This window comes from Etheostoma cragini, chromosome 3 (assembly GCF_013103735.1).
Source record: "Etheostoma cragini isolate CJK2018 chromosome 3, CSU_Ecrag_1.0, whole genome shotgun sequence".
NCBI classification, from domain to species: domain Eukaryota; kingdom Metazoa; phylum Chordata; class Actinopteri; order Perciformes; family Percidae; genus Etheostoma; species Etheostoma cragini.
Window position 1 is genome coordinate 21,009,894 of NC_048409.1, and position 22,718 is coordinate 21,032,611.

The 22,718-nt window shown below is 38.5% G+C and overlaps 1 protein-coding gene across 4 annotated transcripts in view; it reads left to right on the forward strand.

Annotated features, from left to right (window-relative positions):
• The window catches only part of LOC117942502 (rap1 GTPase-activating protein 2-like), an 85,346-nt gene that overhangs the window by 1,807 nt on the left and 60,821 nt on the right, over positions 1-22,718 (forward strand). For 2 of the 4 annotated variants that reach the window (XM_034867977.1, XM_034867979.1), the window contains exons 1-2: positions 9,742-10,116; positions 13,820-13,855. In XM_034867977.1, coding sequence (XP_034723868.1) covers positions 10,073-10,116; positions 13,820-13,855 — 80 coding nt within the window. In that variant the 5' untranslated portion in view covers positions 9,742-10,072. Of the gene's footprint in view, positions 1-9,741; positions 10,117-13,819; positions 13,856-22,718 lie in introns of those variants that run through there. The other 2 variants (XM_034867978.1, XM_034867980.1) reach the window with 1 other exon arrangement.

Below are 22,718 nucleotides of genomic sequence, written 5' to 3' on the forward strand. Positions count from 1 at the left end.
GAAAAGATGAATCTTTGGGCCGCAGGCTCGATTCCGACCTGTGTCCCTTTGCTTTTGCTGCATGTCATTCACCCTCTCTCTCCGCTCTCATGTCTTCTGCTATCCTATCAAATAAAGGCCTAAATTGCCCCAACACAATCTTAATGCCCCCTTGCACAGTTCATGGCCCTATGCCATGTTTTTTCCCATGACACCCTGATTTGGACTGCCATGACCAGTAGCTTAGTTTAGCTAGTGTTAGCAAATGTTAATAAACTGAAGTTAGATATATCTGCACATAACTGAATCAGTTCACTGACACTCTGACTCATTTCTACCACTGTTTTCACACGCTTTCACATTGAGCGGTTTCTCATTATTGTGCCCTAGTGGCACACAAGCAGAGGTGGGTACAGTAGCCAAAAATTGTATTCAAGTACTTTTACTTCAGAATATTATGACTCAAGTAAAAGTAAGAAGTAGTAAAAATGTGCTAGGTGAAACCTAGTAACTGTTGAGTAATGTCTGATTTATTAAAAATAAAAAATGAATTCAGGAAACTCACCGCTTCATGTTTTCCAAGTTAGATTTTTTGAATGCTGAAATGTCCGTTTGTTTTTTTGGAGACACAGAAGACACCGCGTAATGTAGCTGCTGTTTTGCACTTTTCCCAAGGTAAATGTGCTTTCAACGTGAGGCCGGTGCTGTTCCTCCTACTCTGTGTCATCATTGCCGACGGTTGAGTCTGACATTTTTGTTTTGCCACGACTGTAAAGCTAACCCGTCTCGCCGCTGAGGTTGAGTATGGTCACGTGACAACACTGCACACCTACGTTTGATTGGTGAAACACAGTCACGTGGTAGAGCCTTCAGCGGTCTCTCTCTCTCTGTCAAAATAACACATTAGAATAAAAACAATGATGGGTAGAATACCAAAGAGCTAAAAAGAAAAGTAACAAGCTTATTGTGGCCTAATGTAGAGGAGTACGAGTACAGTTTCTTCTTCACAAATCTACTCAAGTAAAAGTAAAAAATTTAGTTATTTAAAACTACTCCTAGAAGTGTTTTACCTTTACCCTGAGCACTATCAGTGACATGCGTAAAACACCAGAAAATACAGTTCTATCTTCGGTATTCCACCACCATTTTTGTGTAAGACGTTGATTTGAGTCAACATTTTGTGTGCTTAGTGGCGAGTTACTGCCAGCTTCAGCTGGAACCTTCCAAGTATGACTTTGTAATATTTATTCAGGCTTTGGAGCTTCTAAATCATGCGCATATAAAGGCAAGGCAAGTTGATTTGTACATCACCATTCAATACTGAAGGCACTTCAAAGTGCTTCAAGAAATAAAGGCATTAAGAAAATGAATTAAACACAAAGCAGTCTTAAAGGTGCCGTAAGTGATGTTATGGGGGTTCAAACATCAACAATAAGAATTTAAAAAAATAAAAACTAAATAAAGAACAGAAAAACAAGCCTAACCCTAACCCTTAAACAGTAGAATACAGCTAAAGTGCAGTGTAAGATATGAATAAATAGCCCCAATACCAACCAAAAAGGCAGAAAGAGTCTCTTAACACAGCAGTCCCAGACTAAGAGGCTTGGCAAATCACAGGTCTGCTGTGTCAACGGGGTGGTCTGGTCCTGTCAGAAGCTCTGTGTACTATCTACTGCTGCTGATTCTAGCTCCAAATAGATGGGGGGCTTATCTGTACCTCTCAGGTGGCGTGAATTCAGGATTTATCCCAGTTAATTAAAATGTGTGTGCACAAATGTGCACTTGCACATACTATGTGCTACCAGTGTCAACGCTTCTGTAAAGCCAGAAGGAAAAGGCCAGAGACAGGAATGTCTTCTCTTTAATAATAATTATTATTATCATTGTTATTACCTTTCAGTTTGAATATGCCATTTCCTTAATTCTTTTTACTCTACAGTAGTTAAGTAAATGTGTTCTTTGTGCCCACATTCTCTGCCTCATCTCTTTTTGGTCCCTATTATGACTTAAGTAGTCCACTTGAGAGATAATAAAAGTAGAAAAACACTCAAAGAAGACTAAACACACACTCTCCTCTCACCTCTCCTCTTCTCCTTCCTCTGCTCGTCATTAACAATCTTTAGTCAGTCCACACTCAATCTGCCAACTCTTCTCACTTCCCATCTTCCTTCCCTCCTCCTTTTCTCTTTACACCTCCATGCAATCCTCTGTCACCCATGCTCCTGTGGTCATTAACATCTCATGTCATAATTGTACCTCATCCCCTCCCGTAGATCGTTACGTATACCTTTTCAAACCTTTGTTGCTCTACACCTCTGCCATTGCTTTTCTGTATTATTTAGCTCTAATTGATTCCAAACCTAATCAGTCTCCTCCTCCATTAATCTGCCTTTTATTCCCTCACCTATTTTGGTGATGAGATCAATGCCAACTTTGATACAGTGACACATGAGTCGCAGCAGCTGCTGAGGGGATTTGCTTTAAACTACTGCAGCTTTTGGTTGTATTTGTGTGTTCCCATTAAGTGGCAAATGAAACTGTGAGGAAATTGCCATGTGCTCAGGGCGCACCTGATTAAATTGTTTTTGTGTGGGCTGTTTTTCTGGGCCCCTGTGGGTGTTTCTCGTTGTGTTCACAGTATCTTGGGGCGGTGCACTGCTCTTTATAGCCTGCCTGAGCTGCAGTGAAGGGAAAGTATGTGAATTAAATGGATGTTTTTCTCTGATCAATTTCGTCTAGAAGAGTGAACAATGGGGGAGACCTAGAAGAGTGAACAATGGGGGAGACAATGTGTGTGTGTGTGTGGGTGGGTGTGGGTGCGCGCGTGTGTCTGCAAATATCACAGGTTGTTAATGTGTGTGCATGAATGTGCACACGAACCATGTCTGTCTGTCTGTGGTCGTCTTTAGATTGTGTTTAGATGTGTACATTCATTTGTGTGTGTGTGTGTGTGTGTGATCTGGAAGAGTGGGTGTGTGGGTGGGCTTGCTGTCACTTTCGCTTAAATCCAACTGCAGAGAGAAGAACTATAGGGGGATAAGTAGGAAAATAAAAATAGAATGCAACAACCAGAAGAGGGTTTAGTGATGACTGAAAGATTGACGATCATGAAAGATGACAAACGGGAAGATATAAGGATAGAAAATAATAAAGAATAGGAACAAGATAGAGGAATGCAACAAAAAGACAAATGTATATCTACATATTTTGTGCACATTCCTGTACCCAAGAAAGAACAACGTTTTCTTGGTCAAAGCTAAAGGATGTCCTTGAAATGTAATAAAAGTATGAGTTGAGGTAAAAAATGGTTTACTATCTGTTGATCATGTGATGGTAAAGGACTAAGCGCTGTTGTTAAGTCAAATCTGTGTTAGCAATGTAAGTAAAGACCACCCCAAATGTAACTACAAACACTCCTTCAATATCAGCACATGTAGAGAGAAATTACTGCAAGTACATTAACTCAAATACTGAAGTATAATTTTTTTAGGTACATGTCTTCTACTCAAATATCTCCACAACATTTCAGAGGCAAATTTTAGACTTTTTAGTCCACTACATCGTATAGTTTATTGTTACTGTACAGATCTAGTGTTCACATACAAAACACATAATCATTTTTATAAAAGTGTATCAAATGCATTGGTACAGATTAATCTGCCCAACAGGATATACAGTACATCAAATTAGCTCCACCTCCATCAGTGACAAAATAAAATGAATGCTTCTTACACATTAACAACAACATAATATTCACAATGACACAACACTGACAGAGGCTATTCTGCTGCATCATGCAAAGTTCAAGTACTTTTGAGGTATTTCAGTTGAATTTCCTGATAATTTTATTAATTCTGATTTATCTTAGTCATGCATTATTCATTTAATTATTTATTATTGTTAATATTATTATTATATTTACTCACTCATTACGCATTACTCAAGGCAGCAGATGGAGGATGTTTCATCCGTTAGTCGATGTGGTCTTTTTAAACCGGTATACAAAGTCAAGCCACAAATGTATAATTACTGGTAATTTTCCAAGATCAACTCAATTATGTGATTAGCTCATCATGTTTTCATATATACACACAATTGAATTATCTCATAATTGTCATATAACAATCCATTTTTTACATTCATTTTGAATTAATTAGAGGTTGAATCAGTCCGCAACATAACTTGATAAATTAATCCGTTGAAATCTCCGCTGACACGTAATGAAAATGGGAATGATCTTAATTTAATCGGAATAAAATGCAACTGGTATGATCATGGTCAACTCCTTTATTGGCTGAATTTAAATGTTATATCTATATGACTTGAAGTCAAGAGCGGAAACTATTTCCCTTCAGGAAACAGCCGTGCTTTACCAGTCAGTATCGTGGGTCAGTATGCATGTAGGCATTGAAAGTAACACCAAGATGCATTCGCAAATTGGCTGTTGCTCACATTGTGTAGGTTTGGTGCCTCTGAGCTCTGTGAATGTGAGCATCCGTGTGTCATAAAAGACGGCTGTGGTTTAGAAATGTTCCATTAAAACTGAGCATTAGCTCGGTCTCTGAATCAGCAGCCCTCCTGGAAAACCTCATGACTAAGTAAGCTACTGGAGAGACAGAAGGGAGGGATGGATCAAGGGAGGGAGAGATAGATGAAGGAAGAGAGAAAGGTCTCTCCTATCCATCTGGGCGCATGTCACTCCCCTGGGAATCCATTTAATGACAAAATATGTTATTACATGGTGGGGGAGAGAGATGGAAGAGGGTAGAGGCAGCAGTGAAGGAACAAAAGTAATAAAGATGGAAACATCACATCTCTCATGAATTCTCACTGCCAATGGATGGCAGGGAGAAAGAGATTAAGAATGAGATGAGGGACTAAAACTAAATAAAACTGGATTGATGGGAGAGAGAAAAGGTTTAGCTAGAACACAATAAAAATTGAATTAATTAAGTTTAACAAATTGTCTGAGAGAAATAAATATATAACCTATAAGTAAGACATGCATTCATTTCACACAAACACACTAAATCATGCATACATATTGTCTAGAGTACACTTAGCACTGTTGTGTGTGTGCTTTTTGCATAAATCATGAATAAACTGCAAAACAGTAAATCACAATGTTCTTTTGCAGAAGATTTATTTTTAAAGAGTCAGAAGACATATTTTCTCACTCGAGGTAGTGGTATCCCACTAACAGATAACTTAGGCGAGAATTCCAGAGATCGAGTTAATGCCAAAACCCCAATTTGTTTTAGCACCAAACAGCAGATAGAATCAGTTAGAGGCTAGCTGGTGAACTTGTAGAGCATTTAGCTGCTAAACAGACAGCTGTTTCCCTCAGGGGTTGATAGAGTCCAGAGTGAAAATGGAGTTACAGTACATTTACAGTACATTTACATACATTATTCAATAAATTAATGCTAACGTTGCTTCATAACTGCCGAATATATAAATACTGTAAGCATCTGTTTGCTAACAAGTTTGCAGTATCAACTAAAAAAACTGACTATGTCAATGTTGTCTTCACAACTTATCTCTGCTACCCAGCAGCCACCGCTGCAGTTACCACAAAAATACATGATTGCAGGTTTAGAGTGCTGCAGCAGAAATAAGGCCTGTTGTTGGAGACCTGTGAATACAAATAGCATGTCAGCGTGCCTAGCAGAGATTATAAATTTAGCTACAGTGTCATTTTTCTTTAGCACAATTTGGCTTTTCTGTTTTTTCGCCTTTTTCTACCACCTACATGCACACACACACACAACACACACACAAACACACACACATTTATTTGCGTAAGTGAGATAGAGCAGGATGTCATCATCCAACTGGTTGCTGTAGGGTGATGTCACACAACCCACTTACTAACATTTCAGAGCTAACAGAAATTGTTGTTATGGGGAAAATCAAAGTTTCTCATTTTGTGTGATTAACTCTGTTTACACTGAGAAGACATGAGGACTCTTTCCAGATTCTAAACACAACAAATATTCTAAATTGATGATGTTCTTAAAAGTTGACTGAAAAACGGAACCGGCCACAGTATTATTGCTCAAAAGAATGGCAGTATCAGTAGTATCAACATGAATGCATTACACATGGGTATTGCAGTGGCAGCAGGTTCAACAATTAAAATCATTGTGTGCATGCATCATGAGGTGATATACCATAAAACAAATGTATCTAAATATATATATATATGTATGTATGTATGTATGTATGTATGTATATATATATATATATATATATATATATATATATATATGTGTATATATATATATATATATACATATATATATATATATATGTATATGTATATGTATATATATATATATATGTGTATATATATATATGTATGTAAATAATACATATAATATATAAATAATGCTCTGTTTTAGCGTGTTTTAGATCTGATGGCAAATCATTAAAACAAGAACCGAAGAACTGCCGTCTTTACTTTATCAATTGCAACAATAAGTCATAGTTATCTTTATTCTGTGAAAAATATACAATCTGTGAGTGTGTGCTTGAAACATCAACTAAATTATGTGTTTATTGACCTTTCAGGGTCATAAATTGATAGGAGGAATATGATTTTGCACAAACAAGGTTGAGATATTTATGAATGCTAATGAAGAAAGCAATCACAAGTGTTATTATCTAATCTTGGAGTGTCTTGGGATTTTCTGTTTGGTTAATTTAGAGTAAAATTATGGTCAATATTGCAAAATAAAGAACACGGCATAATCACATGAAAACGATGATGCATTTATTCAACATTCCATGATGCTTTGTTTCTCCTTCCATGGAAACTTATTAAAGAAAATCAAAAAAGAAAATCTGGAAATTTGCTTTCTTTTCTTTTCTTAAACCATAATTACCTAATGGGGTATTTAGGCCACAATCAACTTTAAACACAACATCGACATACTATCACTATTTAATTTTACATGGAAAACATGTTAGCAAACAGATGCCTATTTACGTATCCAGGTGCAACATGGCATTGATTTGAAATCATATTTCTGGACACGTAAAGCGTACTTCTCCCTGCCAATTCTTAATACAAATATCAGGCTCTTTAGCTGCTAAATGCTCCAGTATATTCCCCAGTTAGTGGCTTACTGTGTCTGTCTTCTATTTGATGCTAGGCATGTAGCATAAACTCGGTTTTAGAGTTTTTTCATGCTAAACATTAGCTTGCTGTGGCCAAACAATGCCATACTGTTTCAATTCAATTCAATTCAATTTTATTGAAAGTATTGATTTATAACAAGAGTCATCTCAAGACACCTCATAGATAGAGTAGGTCTAGACCACACTCTATGATGTTCAATGATCCAACAATTCCAGTAATTCTCCCCAGAACAAGCCTTTACTCTGACAGTGGCGAGAAAAAACTCCCTTTTAGAAAGAAAGCTCGGACATTCCCAGGATCTTGGTAGGCGGTGTCTGACGGGCCAGTTGGGGGCTTGATGACCATTGGCAATAACAGTCACATCGAAAGATAAAGGAACAATGACAAGAAAATTGCAATGAGGTATTTCAATGCTGGATACCGTTTCTCTTCTAAAAACACTGTGTTCCAAAGTAGCATTTAGTATGCAATTTAATTCAGCACATCACCTGGCCTGTTTAAGGATTTTATATTTTTATGGCTTGACGTTATTGAATGGGCATTCATCAATGCCCACAACGAACATGTGATGTTTTCACGTTAGTGCATGTGACTGCTTGCTAACTGAGCAAAAAAACAAGAAGACTGTTCAAACTGGGCCTTAAATAACAAGATGTTGTGGTTCTACAACATTTATTATGCAACAAACATGATTATTTCCTTCCTTCTTCCTCTCATCAACAAAGATCTTTAACAGGCGGTCCGTGACCCCTAGGGGGTCCTCACAGTTACTGCAGGGGGGCTGCCGAATTACTGTTTGATATTTATTTGGAAGTATTTTTTTCAAAAACGTAAATATGTCTGACAACGTGTATAAACATGAATCCAACATATTACTAGCAAAGATAAATCGGTCTATAAGTACAAAAAACATTCACACAACATTAATGATACATATGATAAGGTATGCAATAATGATAGCCAGCCACACATACAAGCAAGTTTAAGGCTTTAATGTGCCTTCCACATGTGTGTTTGACATTTAAACCTTATTGGAAAATAAACTTTATAAATATTCATCCATCCTCTTGGCCCATGTTAATATTGAACTACATTTTTATATGTGGTGGTGGAGTCCCTAGTTGGTGTTTCTTTCAGTTAAGGGTTCCTTCCACAAATAAATGTTGAAGACCCCTGTTCTACAGTACTTTCATAATAATTGTTGTTCACAGCACAACTCCAAACCACTAGAGGGAGGGTGAGGTCTGCATTCAGAACTGTCACTGGGATACATGGTGTTGCACTGTGCTGTTTCTCAAATGCTGTTGAACCCATATTCTATAATGCCAGGCTGACTCTCTGTCTTTCTCACTTTTCTCTCCCACACACACACACACACTCACACACACACACACACACACACCACCACCACATTTTAAAAGCATTTTATTGCTTTTAATCAGTGAAATCTCACCATGATAGTGAAATGGACAGAGAGCGCATCCAGTCCTCCACTCATCAGCCACAAAGAAAGAGTGACTCAGAGCACATTGATCAATTTAATTTTAAAGGCTTTTGACCATAATCATTTATGTTTGTTTTCTTAAGCTATGTTTTAAAATGTATTCCAAATCAAATCAATGTTCTTTTCAAAGAAGAAGGGACATATGAGTTAACTTCAGGTTAACCAGCTCGGCGCTGACATTGTTATATTGGCCTTGTATAATATTACACAGAAATGTTGCCATGTAATGTATTGTACCAGAGTTAGCATGAAGCTAAAATGTTTAATCCGCTTTTTGCACTATACATGATTGGTATTGCATCAGTAGGTGAAAACATACACACAATACACAGAGGGCACATTTTGTCCATCATTGGAATGAATTAAATATTGTGTTAGATATTAATGAAATTAAGTCTCAACATTTAAATAGCATGACAAACAATCCAATATTGTTAAGCTTTGAAAAGCAATGTATCTCATTAGGTTTCTAAAAAGAAGTGCTTTTTAAACTTCTAAAGTTCTAACAGTTGCTGTGGGAACGTTAACTCTGAGAGTGAGAACTGTCAAACCTGTAGTAATGAGGAAGGGTGTCAGAAAGGACGCTTCCTTTGGTCACAACATGGGAGGTTTCTATGTATATAAGGCGGTCTGACTGAACAGCTGTTTAACCCCTAATATAGCACTCAGGGTTACTAAATCCTCTGGCAGAACTTCCATTCAACACAGTGTCCAGCAATCAAGTGTTACAGTAATAGATTTTAATGACGCTGTGCCTTCAAGCTACACAATCCAAAATGAAACATCAAGATTTGAACCATCATCTGGAAACATAATCTCATTGTTGTTTTGTCCTGTATCAGTCTGCGGGTATATCATGTTTTGTGGGTGTATCAAAATTCCAGTATACTTTGCTTTATCTTTGTCCTTTCAGGATGTTTTTGCATTTTAGAATTATCAGTGAGTGTACTGTGTGAGTATGAGTCAAAATGCCACTGCATCTGCTGAACAGCTCACAGAGTGTGAGTGTGTTTGTGAAACAGAGGGTCAGTTGGTAGATTGTGGTCCCTCCCTCTCACCTTTCTCCTCCCCCTGATGAGATGTTTGTATAGATCTCAGTGTACCTGCATGGGTCTGTTTTTTTTCAGCCTTTGAAAGCCGAAGAGCAAGCAGTGTTTCAGGAAAGTAGTTGGCTGGTCAAGTGACAAAGTGGAAGTGACAGCTCTGGGGAGGCAAAGTGGTGAGGAACAAGAGAACAAGACAAAAGAGGAAAAACAAAGAGGGTAAACAGAGAAGAGAGAAAGAGAAAGGGAGGGAAGTAGAGAGATAGGGTCAGAGTAAGAAAGAGAGAGACACAAAGTGCAAGTATACACAGTGTTGAGAAAGAGACTGTCAGCAGAGCATACACTTCCCAGAGGAGAGAGCCTCAGAGCGAGAGAGACTGCTGAGAAGTTCAGTCTGACAAAATGCTGAGGAGGAGGAGAAGTGTGTCATTTGGTGGATTTGGATGGTAGGTTGCTTTTTCATTAGATGCTAATGTGTATGTGTGTCTGCATTATGTATGCATGATTGTGCACATTATGATTATGGGTGCATAGCGAGTGTATACTGATTCATATCATGCTGCTGAAACGTGTATGTGCTGGTTGTTATGGGCTTGTTGTGCAGAATTGTAAACTTTTTCTAAAAAGGAAGGATGGGTGGAGGGCTGAGGCTGCTCTTCTGTGTCACACCTCTGACACTTTGTCCTTTGTGTGTGTGTGTGTGTGTGTGTGTGTGTGTGTGTGTGTGTGTGAATGTACAGTTTTACTAAGGTTTCTGTATGTGCTGTCTCCATTTATGGAGGGAGGGGGGGGAGGAATTACAATCAACAGGCTGCATTGTCTGTGTCTGCGTCTGTTGTTGCTGCTGTCCTGCAATGGGACTGTGGGCACAGCTCTCAACAGTCATGTTGTGCTGCTGTATCTGGTGAAAAGAGTTCCCATAATGCAGTGCTGAAGTTGATGCTAGGGTGTCCATTTAGCCTTGAATGTGCTGACACACTTGAATGGGGTGTTTCTGTGCTGGCTCCCCTGCCGGTTGTCATTCTGACACTGAAGCTCTACTTCAGAGCCTTTAACTTTACCCACTGGGCGCAGGCAGCACGTCCTACAGACAGGCTCAAATAACCTGAAACAGACAAAGCTTTGGAGTAGCACTTTACATGTACCACGGTTAACTAGTCCTAAAAATCCCCAAAGAATCTGAGATTTTTGTATAATGTCTTAAGTTGCTCTGAAGGTGATTTTAACATTCATTTTAACAGCTATACCCATACTAGGGACAACAAATCTTGGCCTCTGCTACTTTGATTTTGACCATTCTTTGTTAAATCTGGTTTTTGGTAGTACACCAATGTGGTATAGCATCTCAAAAGTCAAAGTATAGTATGTTGAAAAAGTCATAGTATACTGTAGCATGTCGTACATTTTCTAAAAAATCATACTATAGTAAATCGTAAAGTCCCAGTATAGTGTGTAAAAATTTTGAAAAACAGTGTAAACCAAATAAACCAAATTAAACCACTGAGCCATTGTGCCACAACATACTTCACGTTGTTAACAGTAATAGCATTATAAGTCAAAAACGCCATTGTACAGCATGTCGAAAAAGTCAGAGTATAATGTGTCTAAAAAAGTCAGAGGACAGTATTTTGAAAAACGTCATAGTATAGCATGTCGAATAAGTCTTACTATAGTATGTTGAAAAAAGTCAATATTTAGCATCTCAAAAAAAGTCATGGTATGGGATTTTCAATTTGTGTTGAAAAAAAGCCCCAATGTAGTAATTTGGTTATTGTATAGCATGTTGTGAATTTTGAAAATAAAGTCATGATATATAGTATGTCAAAACCTTTGAAAAAAAGTCATAATATAGTATGTCGAAAACAATTTCAAAAATAAGTCGTGGTATGGTACGTCGAAAAATGTGATAAAAAGTAATGATATAGTACATTGAAAATTTAAAAAAATAAGTCATAGTGTAGTATGGCAAAAACTAAAAAAAGTCATAGGATAGTATGTTGAAAGAATGACAAAAAAGTCAGAGAATTGGATATCAAAAAAGCCATAGAAAAGCAATTAGAAAAAAGTGATATAAAGTTATATTATGTATGTCAAAAAGAGTGATAAAGTCATAGAACAGTATATCGATAAAAAAAAAGTTTTTATTTCCCACGGGGGGGAGACAGACATCAGGCTGCTTGCTAGATGTATGCCATACAGACCAACACTTTGTAATTCTTTTATTTTTTTCACAATGACATTTGAGTTCATGATTTTAATAATTGTTTTATCTGTATTTTCAGGTTTTTGAGGTTCCAGGTCCCTGTTATTTTTTTTTATGCAAGAATTTAACTGTCTGTCATGTGACAGACAGTTAAATTCCTGCATAAAAAAAATAAATAACTTTGGCGCTAAGTTTTGAAATTCACGTTACGAATTAAGTAAAGTATGTAAAAAAGTCCTTATATACAGAAGAATGAAAAAAATCATAGTATTTGCATATCGAAAAAAGTCATTGTATAGTGTGTCTAGTAGTATAGTATGTTGTCAAAAAGCTGAATCATTCTCTAATAGCTGAAGGTTTTGTAAATAGTTTAAAGTTTGTATGACGTCTGGAGGTGAAAGCCTCTAAAAAAAACAAATGTTTCAGATGCTATGTTCTCTCTTCTCAGTGCCATTGTCCTCTGTTGATTCAGCTGTAATGCAAACTGTTGTTGATAACATTCAAAACCTTGCAACAAAATCAAATGACATTTACGTAAAACATCCAGGTTGGGTGATAGTGCAAAAAAAGTGTGTACTGTGGGTTTGTACGCTGTGTTATGTGTCTGTGCGACTGTGTTTATTTGTATCAAAAGGATCAGGCACCGCTCTGCACGGTTCAGTCTGAAAAGTAATGGGATTAAAGAATTACTGTCATAAACATCCTCTTTCCATGTGAGGGTGCTGTAAAACAAGCACTGAAAATGCACATACTTACGTGCATGCACACATTCACACACACACACACACACACACACACACATTCACTTGCAAATGAGGTGAAAACGTACTTGTTTGTACAGTTTCCTTAAACCTCACATGCTTCACAGATCGTCTTCTATGATTAGCAGTAGATAGCAAATAAACTGAACTGTTTTTAGAACGAACACTCTGAATTGAAGCATGCATGAATCCCTTATAAACACTCTCAACCAACCGGAGCAGCCTGTAGAGATGGAACCTTGTTAAATCAAGTCAGCTGTGATACACTGAAACTGTAAACACTAAATGCCTTTTTATAGATCTGCTAAGGTTCCAAACAGAGCTTTCACCGTAGCCTACGTAAGTGGGCTTATGTTTATACTTGTGCATTGTGTGTGTGTGTGTGTGTGTGTGTGTGTGTGTGAGACAGAGCGAGAGAGAAGTAAGAGAGTGATGGCGATTAGCTTTGGAGCAAGGCATAGTGAGAGCAACAACGTGTCTCCCCCGTGTTTTCTGACCAAGGTGGGAAATCTTTAGCAGGACAAGTTGACCCTCTCCTTGATTTCATGTTGTTCATGGAGAAGGAGAACCTGGAAATGAGTCAGGGGAAATGCAACGCTACCATGCCACAGCCGAGCAACGTGCATCGCTGTGGTGTGTAGTTACAATTTTTGAGAGGTGCACGTCAGGCTACAGCGTAGGGTCCGGCGTAGACGCACAGGGGTCTGCGGGGGTAGGCCGTCTACGCACAACCATAACATGGCCTTAACTGTCTTCTGGATCTATGTACGCTGTATGTATTAAAGACAATTTATGTGAATTAGCTTGGTAGCACAAAATACAAAATTGTACACGATCTTGACAAGTTTTTTTCATGCAAGTTTGTAGTTCATGCACTGATCATGCATGCTGTAAGCATACTTTGAGGCTTCACATCAAAGAAGATTTTCGCCTTCCACATTAAAGTGAAAGCCAAGGAGAAGCAATTACACATTAATCACCATTCTTTTAAGTGCCCAAGCACCTAGTGAAACCACTCAACATATTATTTGTGGTGTTCATGTCCTTTTTACTGTAATAGAAAAAGGGCACTTACAGACCATCGTTTTATTGATGCTTTTGAGCAATTTGTATCAGATACATGATCAATAATATCTCTTTTTTATGTGTGTTTGTGTCTGCTTTTCTCTCCTGCTTCTTTTCCAGGATTGACAAGTCCACTTTGTCTGCACTGAAAGCCCGGTAAGTTCTTCTTGAAATCCTGGTTTTAGTCACTTTCTTGCTTCTAACATAATCAAATTGTACTCAATATCTAATTAATAGTCTATTCTCAGGCAAAGACAGGCAATGTGCGTGTGGAGAATTTCCTGGGAAGCACTGGTGTAACTGCTCAGCAGTCAACACTGAGACTGTGGCTTTGGTTTACCTTAAAAGCTACTTTGAACCTGGACCTTATATCCACCTATTTTCCTTCTCCAGTGACTGATTATAATTAAAACCTCAAGAATAGATTCACTATAGAGCTATTGTCATTTTACTTGATTTTATTTTATTTATGGGGATCTCCATTAGCTGGAGCCACAGGCACAGCTAGTCTTCCTGGAGTCCACTTGAGCATCACACAATACAATACACCCTTCAACTTACACTGCACTAAAATCAAGTCTTTTTCAACAGGTGAGTTCTCTAATAGACTCCTTTCTTCTACCTTTTTGTTATTATCTTAATGCAATACTCTCAAAATGTTTTCATTTTATTGTGAGTCAACTAAATGGTGATTGAGCCTATGATGAAAGACCTTGTGAAAAATCACAAGGGGCGCACAGTTAGTGACGCACTTCCCATCACCCAGCGGTGGTTGGTCCGCAAGAGAGGGTAGGTGGAGCTAACGCAACTGGCAGGCTCTGCCTGACACACACGCAACACTGTTTTTATTTTTGGGAAGTGAGATACAAAAACACACCTGCAATAACCCCTTATGTCAAATGGAACAAAACAGAGATCTACGAGACTATAACTTACTGCTTCAACACTGTTGTACCTGCCACCTCTTTCAAACTACATGTGCCACTATGTGAGGAACGTGATTAAAATCCCATCCTGCCAGGTCCCTGTGCATGGCACTCAAATTGTTGCTCCAGTGAGTTGTAGTTAAAGACTGTTTGTTTGTATTGTGACAGCCGGGTGTGAATGTAGTAAGTTAGCTTATTTTCTGAATGTGAAGCAGCAAAAGGGCAATTTCCAAACAACCCCTTTAATTTTTTTTTAATCTCTATGTGTTGTATTGGCTATGTGTATTTATTTGATTTTTAGAACAGTGTTTCTTGAGTAAGAAATACTTTCTATTTAATAAAACTATATCTCGAACTCAGCATTACAATGAAACTAAGTATATTGCATAGTGTTAATGTGACGGCCCACAGCTTCAAAGTGAGGAATAGATACATTATAATATGTAACAAAAGTCAGATTTGACCAATTATTTTTCTTAAACATGACCAATGTACAATTCAATAGCTGACGTTAGCTGCCCTGTGTTGATCCACCACTTTCTTTGTTGATGTTTGATTCAGTTGACAGCTGCCATTGCTTACTCTCACTTTGGTTGTCTGTGTTTTGGAAAAAAGAAGTGATGATGTTCAACAGATAACAATGAGTTTCCTTTACAATTCGTAGCTGTCAAAAGAAGCAGCAGTGGAGGTTTTGACAGATGGGGGTTGTGCAAGCTTGCGAAAAACGTTTTCAAGGGAAAATTATTATTGGAGGTAAAGAAAACAGCTACATGCTCAAATTAATTCTGGATCGGAGCAGGGAGCCAATGTGAATATCATTTGATGGGTTGTGTACCTGCGTCATGTGATGTTCTTTGAGGATATTATGTGTGAGGAGCTTCTCTTTGTTGAAACAACCCACAGGCAAGCGATGCTAATGGAGGTTGCCGTAGTGATGGGAGGTGAAAGGCGTGTGTGTGTGTGTGTGTGTGTGTGTGTGTGTGTGTGTGTGTGTGTGTGTGTGTGTGTGTGTGTGTGTGTGTGTGTGTGTGCGCCTGTCTATATTAACTATGACAGAGTGCGTGGCTGCCATCATGGTAGCTATACGCTACCTGTTTTAGCCCTCAAAGACAAACATGTTTGCCTGTACATATGTTTATTTATCAAGTTCATATGTTCTGTTAATCATCACAATATTCAAATCACCTGTTAAACCTAGCCATTCCTCAAATTGTTAAAATGAATCGTATATATGTGTAAACGTCTAGTTTAATGGTCCAAAATGTCTGCGTGCTTCTCCTGACAACACAGTGTTTTGTCGACAATGCGACGGTAAGTCGTGTGGTTATGACGCAATTCTTAGCCTTTTTTTAATTTTTATGTATGCATAACCTGAGGTGCAAGGTAATGGAGCCTTTTATACATTGTCGTGTGTCTTTAGAAATAAACAAATTAACAAATAGAGGCTTGAAATGCTTCAGATGTAAAGTCAATCACTGTCAAAGTGGCGCCAAAATGAATGGCAGTGAATGGGTTGCTAACTGCAGGTGATGGCTTTGTAGCATTAAAGTGGCGCCATGAGAGCTACGCTTAGAGAGGAGAAGCTTACCCTGTTGGTTCCAAGGGCCATGTACTACTTCGTCCACTCCTAGCACGAGGTCAAAAAGAGTATTGGGAGAGCACTTACTCTTGCGTGAACGCACATAACCTAGGGGAAGGGGTAAGGGGTAGGGGTAAGATAGAGAAATGAGATTCAACCATAGTCTGGCAGCGTTTGCTCGTGACAGAGAGCATGAGGAAAACCTGAGGGGATACGGCGTAAGTCTGTTGAATGTCCTCAGTAATGACTTGTCTATAGGTCAATAGGAAACAGTGAATGTTTCTTATAATGTGATCTTTTTGACTCTCACATCCTTTTTTTTTATTTTGTGAATTTGTTTTGTTTGACTCAATTCAGTTAATTTCTGAACAACTATTCTGCCTTGTCGGCATTACTTGCGGTTGCCATAAATATCCCTTCTTATCAATGTCATCTCGGACTCACCTTGAGTGTTTTTCCACTTGCTCACGACTACCAGCTACATCTACCCACAACAAACTATAATAACTGTCTGTACACACATCCTTAACCCCATTTTGTATGTGTCTCACTCACTTTTAAGTAAATTACGCTGATATTAACTCTCTGAACAAACATGTTGGAACCTTTTTTGTTTCCCCATGTCTTCATCTCTCCGGCTGCTGCCTTTTCATGGCTAAGGCTGTTCGTATTTGCAGTAACGGCACCACCTGTTGAAACTCTACTCATCACTGGTGACTTTGGTTTAGGGGTTTTCTTTAAGAATTGACTCAATTCGGAGACATACTTTAGTTAAAAATGCTTCTATTACCCTTGGTGTTGATCAGTTTTGGTCAATCATCATGTGTACCATGTATAACTGTCATACCATGTCATAACTGAGTCCTAAAAATGAAATCAAAAAAGCCATGCAGTGATCATGTCCACCCGTTTCCAGAATTTTAAAAAGGATGAGGCATGAGGAAGGCATGTCACCTACATCAAGGAAAATACTTAATTTTATAAAATGCCAGAAACAATTAGCTTCTTTAGAAACAGGCACAAATTTGTTTTTACTATTTTCATTGTCTTGGATTTCTACAGTATAAGAATACTAACAACATATACAGACTTAGTGTGTCCGGTGTATTTTAAGGCTGCAAATGGTTTGCATCCTAGCATATGAAAATCAAACCCTTTAATAGTCTAGAACACGCATGTTAGACACAGGATTAAACTGATGGATTAGGGCTCCAAGCCACAGAGACACTAAACAAAGGCGAGTTTTAGACATACAGTACAGAAAAAAATCAGGTTGGCCTGAGTCATGTTGAATTCAACTTGTGTGTTATCTACAGTTTTCTCAGATGCACACACACCTGGCCAGTGTCCCCCTCAGTCCCTGGCCAGGTGTTATTAGACCGTCTGCCCTGAAGTGGCTCTGAATATAAATGAGTGAGTCGTGACTCTGCCCAGACGCTTAATGGCTCCGACTTGTGTGTGTGTGTGTGTGTGTGTGTGCGCGTGTGTGTGTGTGTGTGTGTGTTTTTATGTTTGAGAGAGAGAGTGTTTGATCTTGGTGTTAGAGTGCAAAGAGAGAGAGAAGAGCAGACATGGATGGAAATGATTAGTTTGTGTTAACCTTAAACGTATAATGGCTCTCAATTAGAATCCAATGCAAAGGTGGGGATGGAAAGATAAACAACTTAAGTTTATCATCTTTGTTGTGGGGAAGCTTGAACAATTTTTTTTTTAGAGTATACGACATACCTTTTTGAGTCAGAGCAAAGCAGTATCACTGGCAAACAAAGCTTGGAATTAGCAAACAAGACTCACAGCTTGTCATGCTCTTAAATTTAGACTGTAGGCTTACTCTGATTGTAAGTTGGTCTTATACGATGAAATGGTAAAAGGAGAAATATATAGGAGAAAAAAGCCACAAAAGAAAAAAGAGAAATGTTAAAAAGGGAAGTGTAGGACCAAGGGAACAAATACAATAGATGGATGGCTCACTTCAAAGTTGCAGCTGCAGGGCAGCAGGTGTGGGGTTTTATTTTGCCTTCCTCTCCCTTCACTGTCCAGCCTGCCCTCAGTTCACAGAGTGTACTTTTATTTTCTCCTTCAACTTTCTCCCCTCTCTTCTCTGCCATTAATCCCCAATGATCCTCTGCCTTTCCTCTGCTCATTGTTACTACAAAGAGATCTCACTCCACCTTCACCGTACATGCAGCACCACATTAATAACTGCATAATCAAACCTGTGTGTGTGTGTGTGTGTGTGTGTGTGTGTGTGTGTGTGTGTGTGTGTGTGTGTGTGTGTGTGTGTGTGTGTGTCATCAATCACATGCATCTGTGTGTGGGTTTTGTCTTGAAGTGGTGGTGAGGGTAAATGAATATTACAAGTGGACAAACAGGGACAATAGAGGAGAGAGGATGAGACAGAGATAGAGAGAGCGCAAAAGGTTTCACCTGATCAGCTTCTTATATTAGAGTGAGACGATGCCTCGCAAACTGTGGTGAGTAACGGCTGTCTTTCTTCTGTGTATTGGTTTTCGCCTGCATAGTAATATTTTATCAAAGTAAAAAATACAATTCACTTCTTAAGCTGTTGTTGTTGTAGATGAGTTGCTTTCCAAGCTGAGACGAACATCATGTAAGGACTGCTGGTCTCACAATTTAAAATGTAATGATGGATCATATAAGCTCACAATATTTACACATCATTATGCAATATGCATTTACCAATAAACAAAAAAACATTGACCAAAACAAATGAAAGCTATATCTTATAATCAATATAAAGCATTGGTATCGTGATTTAGTAACTTACTACTAAAGAGGCATCTTTGGCATTTTCCTCTCTGCTTTTCCAAAGTAACTAAGAAAACATGTAACATAGTTATGATTGTATTTCAGTGAAGACATGTCCATGTTGATTTCACATAGCTAAAACAAACCTGAATGATTTAAAATAATAGGCTACAATAAGATACACATCTGGCATGCCATCTGGCATTATGGTGGAAATATTCACTACAGCACAGTTGTGCGTCTGAGGTCTCTGTACTACTCTGTCACTGCCCGATGTGAGTTGAGTGCAGATGTGAGTTGCGCATGTTCAGATTTAAACGGTTTACAGCATTACATGTCATACTGAAATTTATGGAATCCCTAAGAATAAAATGTTCTCATTATCAGCAATAACAGAAGATGGAAATCATTTCAAAAACGTTTTAGCTATCTAGGATTGTTTGATTGTAATCGTTAGCTCAAAACGCCGTTCAGGTGACAGCCTTTGTTGTGTTTGATGCTAACTTCTAGCCAGCAGTGAACAAACTTAGTTAAGTAGATCCATTTTTACTGTATTGACATTAAGGAAGTCTCTCGTTAGCATCTTGTAGGCTACTTGTCGCAAAGTGACGTATTCACAACTCACATCTTCACTCGACTCACATTGGGAAGTGACAACAACCTCAAACTTGTGTTGTACAGCTCTGGGAGATCGCTTTTTTCGGTCACTTGAATATACGTTGCAGCGCACCGGGGCAGCTCTTGCACATGCCGCGGTCAAAGTTGAAACATGTTGAACTTTGGCCGCGGCACGCGCAACCCATTGAATATAAATAATTACGTTTTTTTTAATCTTTTTTACCATCATATTTTTTGATGCTTTTTTTAGGACTGCATCATTTTACAACTGACTTTATTCACACATATAACAGATAGGAATACATAACATTAATGTCCACCTGAGTGGATTGTTGTGTGGATTGAAAGGCAGGATGAGTGACAGGAAGGAGGCTAAGATTGAGCAAGAGCCCTGGAAAAAATTCATGAAAATGTGAAAAGATTTTTTTTTCTTTTAGTTTTAAAGAGGAGGAGAGCATGACAAGAGGAGGGGCCTTCTTCTTAAAACGTCCCCTCCCCTTTTTGTTGTCTGTCTAGCCTACTCTTTTGGATCCAGGTCTAAATGTTATCTGTCTGCCAGCATCATGGAAAAGAGCAAATGGGCTGCTGCTAAATCTGGATCCTGGCATTTACTCTATCTCCTAGTGCACCTTCTATATTGCAGGGAACGATGTGTTTGTGACTACCGGACAAACACAGGACTAAATGTCTGATGGTATCATATTTACTTTAGGTGATGGCTTATTAAAGCTCAAGGCTTTGGTCTATAACCTGGGAGAAGAAGCAATGATTAGTCAGAGGCAGGTTGTATGCAGCTTTAATGAGCTGTCAGTTTTATTGTGTTTTGATTATTGGAAACAGTTGTTGATGTAGAGTACACAGGTGCAGTCTGTTACCTAACATAGATCCCCAGACAACAGCATTGGAGCAGTAAACGAGGACAGAAATTCAGTCAGTTTTTATCTAATACACTAGCCCACCGCCCAGGGTAAATATGATGCTCAGCTGGAGTTAATTTGGGAACCAAGATTAAATGTGACCACAAACACTCACATGTACATGTAAAATTATCTGGTGGGATTGACTCACTCCTTGTAACACAGTTTCTGTTCACTTTTTAAAACAACACAACTTCAGGCCTTTCTTCTGAGTTTGTTTGCCGCTACATATGGGTGGCTACATGACTGATTGTGGGAAAAAGGTACAGAAACCAGAACCACAAGGTTGCGGTAATACTTGTAGCAGTACGATGTGGGAAGTGGTGGAACTCCACCCATCCTCAAGCGCTCAGGAGAGGATGTTGCACTTCCTCTCCTCCAACAACTTCAATCCCCCTGACGTTGAGCTACAAAGTATAATTCAATTTATGAGAGCAATTTAATACATGACTTTTGATATTTTTGGCAACTATTTTTGAATGAAAGATTACAGCTAATTACAGCATACTCTTAAACAAACTCCTCATCAAATCAAATCATTTCCTGGATTAATTGAGGTTAAAATCTTCTTCTCACAGTTTTACTTCTTGCACGGTGCTCTTGCACAAACAGACTGTATGACTCATTGCAAGGGCTAGAATAATATAGTCCCCACATTTTCACCTATTTCTGCTGTGACCGCAAGATGGAGCTGACGCCACGTGTTTGTTTCAACATGCTCAGAGGAAGAAATCAGTGCACTGCAATGACAGCAGCTGAAGTGAGGAGAAATGATCACTAGAGTGAGCAATTTCTTTATTATCATGTGTGCTGAATCAGTGAAGAGCTCCGACCCACCTTATAACAAGTTTACCTGTTGATTCTGACACTGTAAACATCTCGACATGACCGGCATTTGTTGCAAAGCCAATTTACTCTGCTTTTTGATTGTCTATTAGTTGAACCAAAAGAAAAGAGATGGCACTTTAGTGACTATTAAATTGTATCTTTGTTTTATTGCAGAGACATGGTTTATTTAAATTCTGCCTGTGTCTTGACCACTCAAACATTGGTTTTGTTACACATGAACAAGGTGGGCAAAACATCCACAGTTCTGCACATATAAATGTTACTCACACAGTACTTTAAACCCAGTAGCTTTATGTATATAGGTTACCACTGCAAGACAAGTGAACCATGTTTTTCAGCCATGTGCAGGAGCAGCTTATAGGGAGCCAGGGCTGTTGCCGTGGTAACAAGAACTGATGATCACCTAAGGGACGGTCCTGTATGGTTTACTATCATGGTGATATGCCCTGATCGTCTCACCTTGCAGCCAGACTGTATTGCCAGAGCATCAAAACATGACCAGTGGAAAGATAATCTGACTTGCAGTGCTAGTGGTTGCCCATGACAACCACAGTGTGTTCCCCCAATGGATCTAGAGATTGTGTGTGTGTGCGTGTGTGCATGCGTGTGCAATACATACGGGACAGCATAATATCATCAGTAAGATGACACCTGCAGTACTTTGTGTCCTGTGTTGTGATCCACAACTGTTTGTAGGGGAAGTTTAATTTCATTCATCACCTTGCACTCTTTTATTAAAAGGAATTAACAAGATGCATCAAGGTTTATATACATGGTGAGAAGAAGCAGCTTTATTAAAGGATGATCAGGTGCGTAGTGCTAGCTGATGACCGGGTAGGGACGGAATCTTCTGCTTAGAACAAGGTTAAATCTGATGCATTTATGGCTGCACTTATGTATTGTGTTCGGGAGAAATAAAAGTAGATGATTATGAATTAATATGTTTTGACTGGTGTCCTCAATTAAAAGTGAAGGGGGGTCTCATTTTTCTTGCATTTTAAATTTCCTTTGCCTAAATGAGCACTCTATCATTTGTCGCGCCCAACGTTACATAAGAACATGTCAACGTTTTCTTTTTGTACACAGTAAGTAAGATGGAAGCTGAAACTTGCTTTGTTACACAATGCGTCTGGCTACAGGATGATTTAAGTCCAAAATGAACTTGTCTATTACCTCTGTTTTGATCTCTGCCAAGATATTTGTTGTAAAAGCAAAATAATGAGCTGAAAGAAGCTGAGAAACTGTAGAGTCAGGTGATATCTGTTAGTTGGTCACTATACGCACCTTCTTTACATACATGTAGTCATTTCATCCATTGTTAATATAAATATGTTGATTGGCATCTTTAATTACTAGATGTG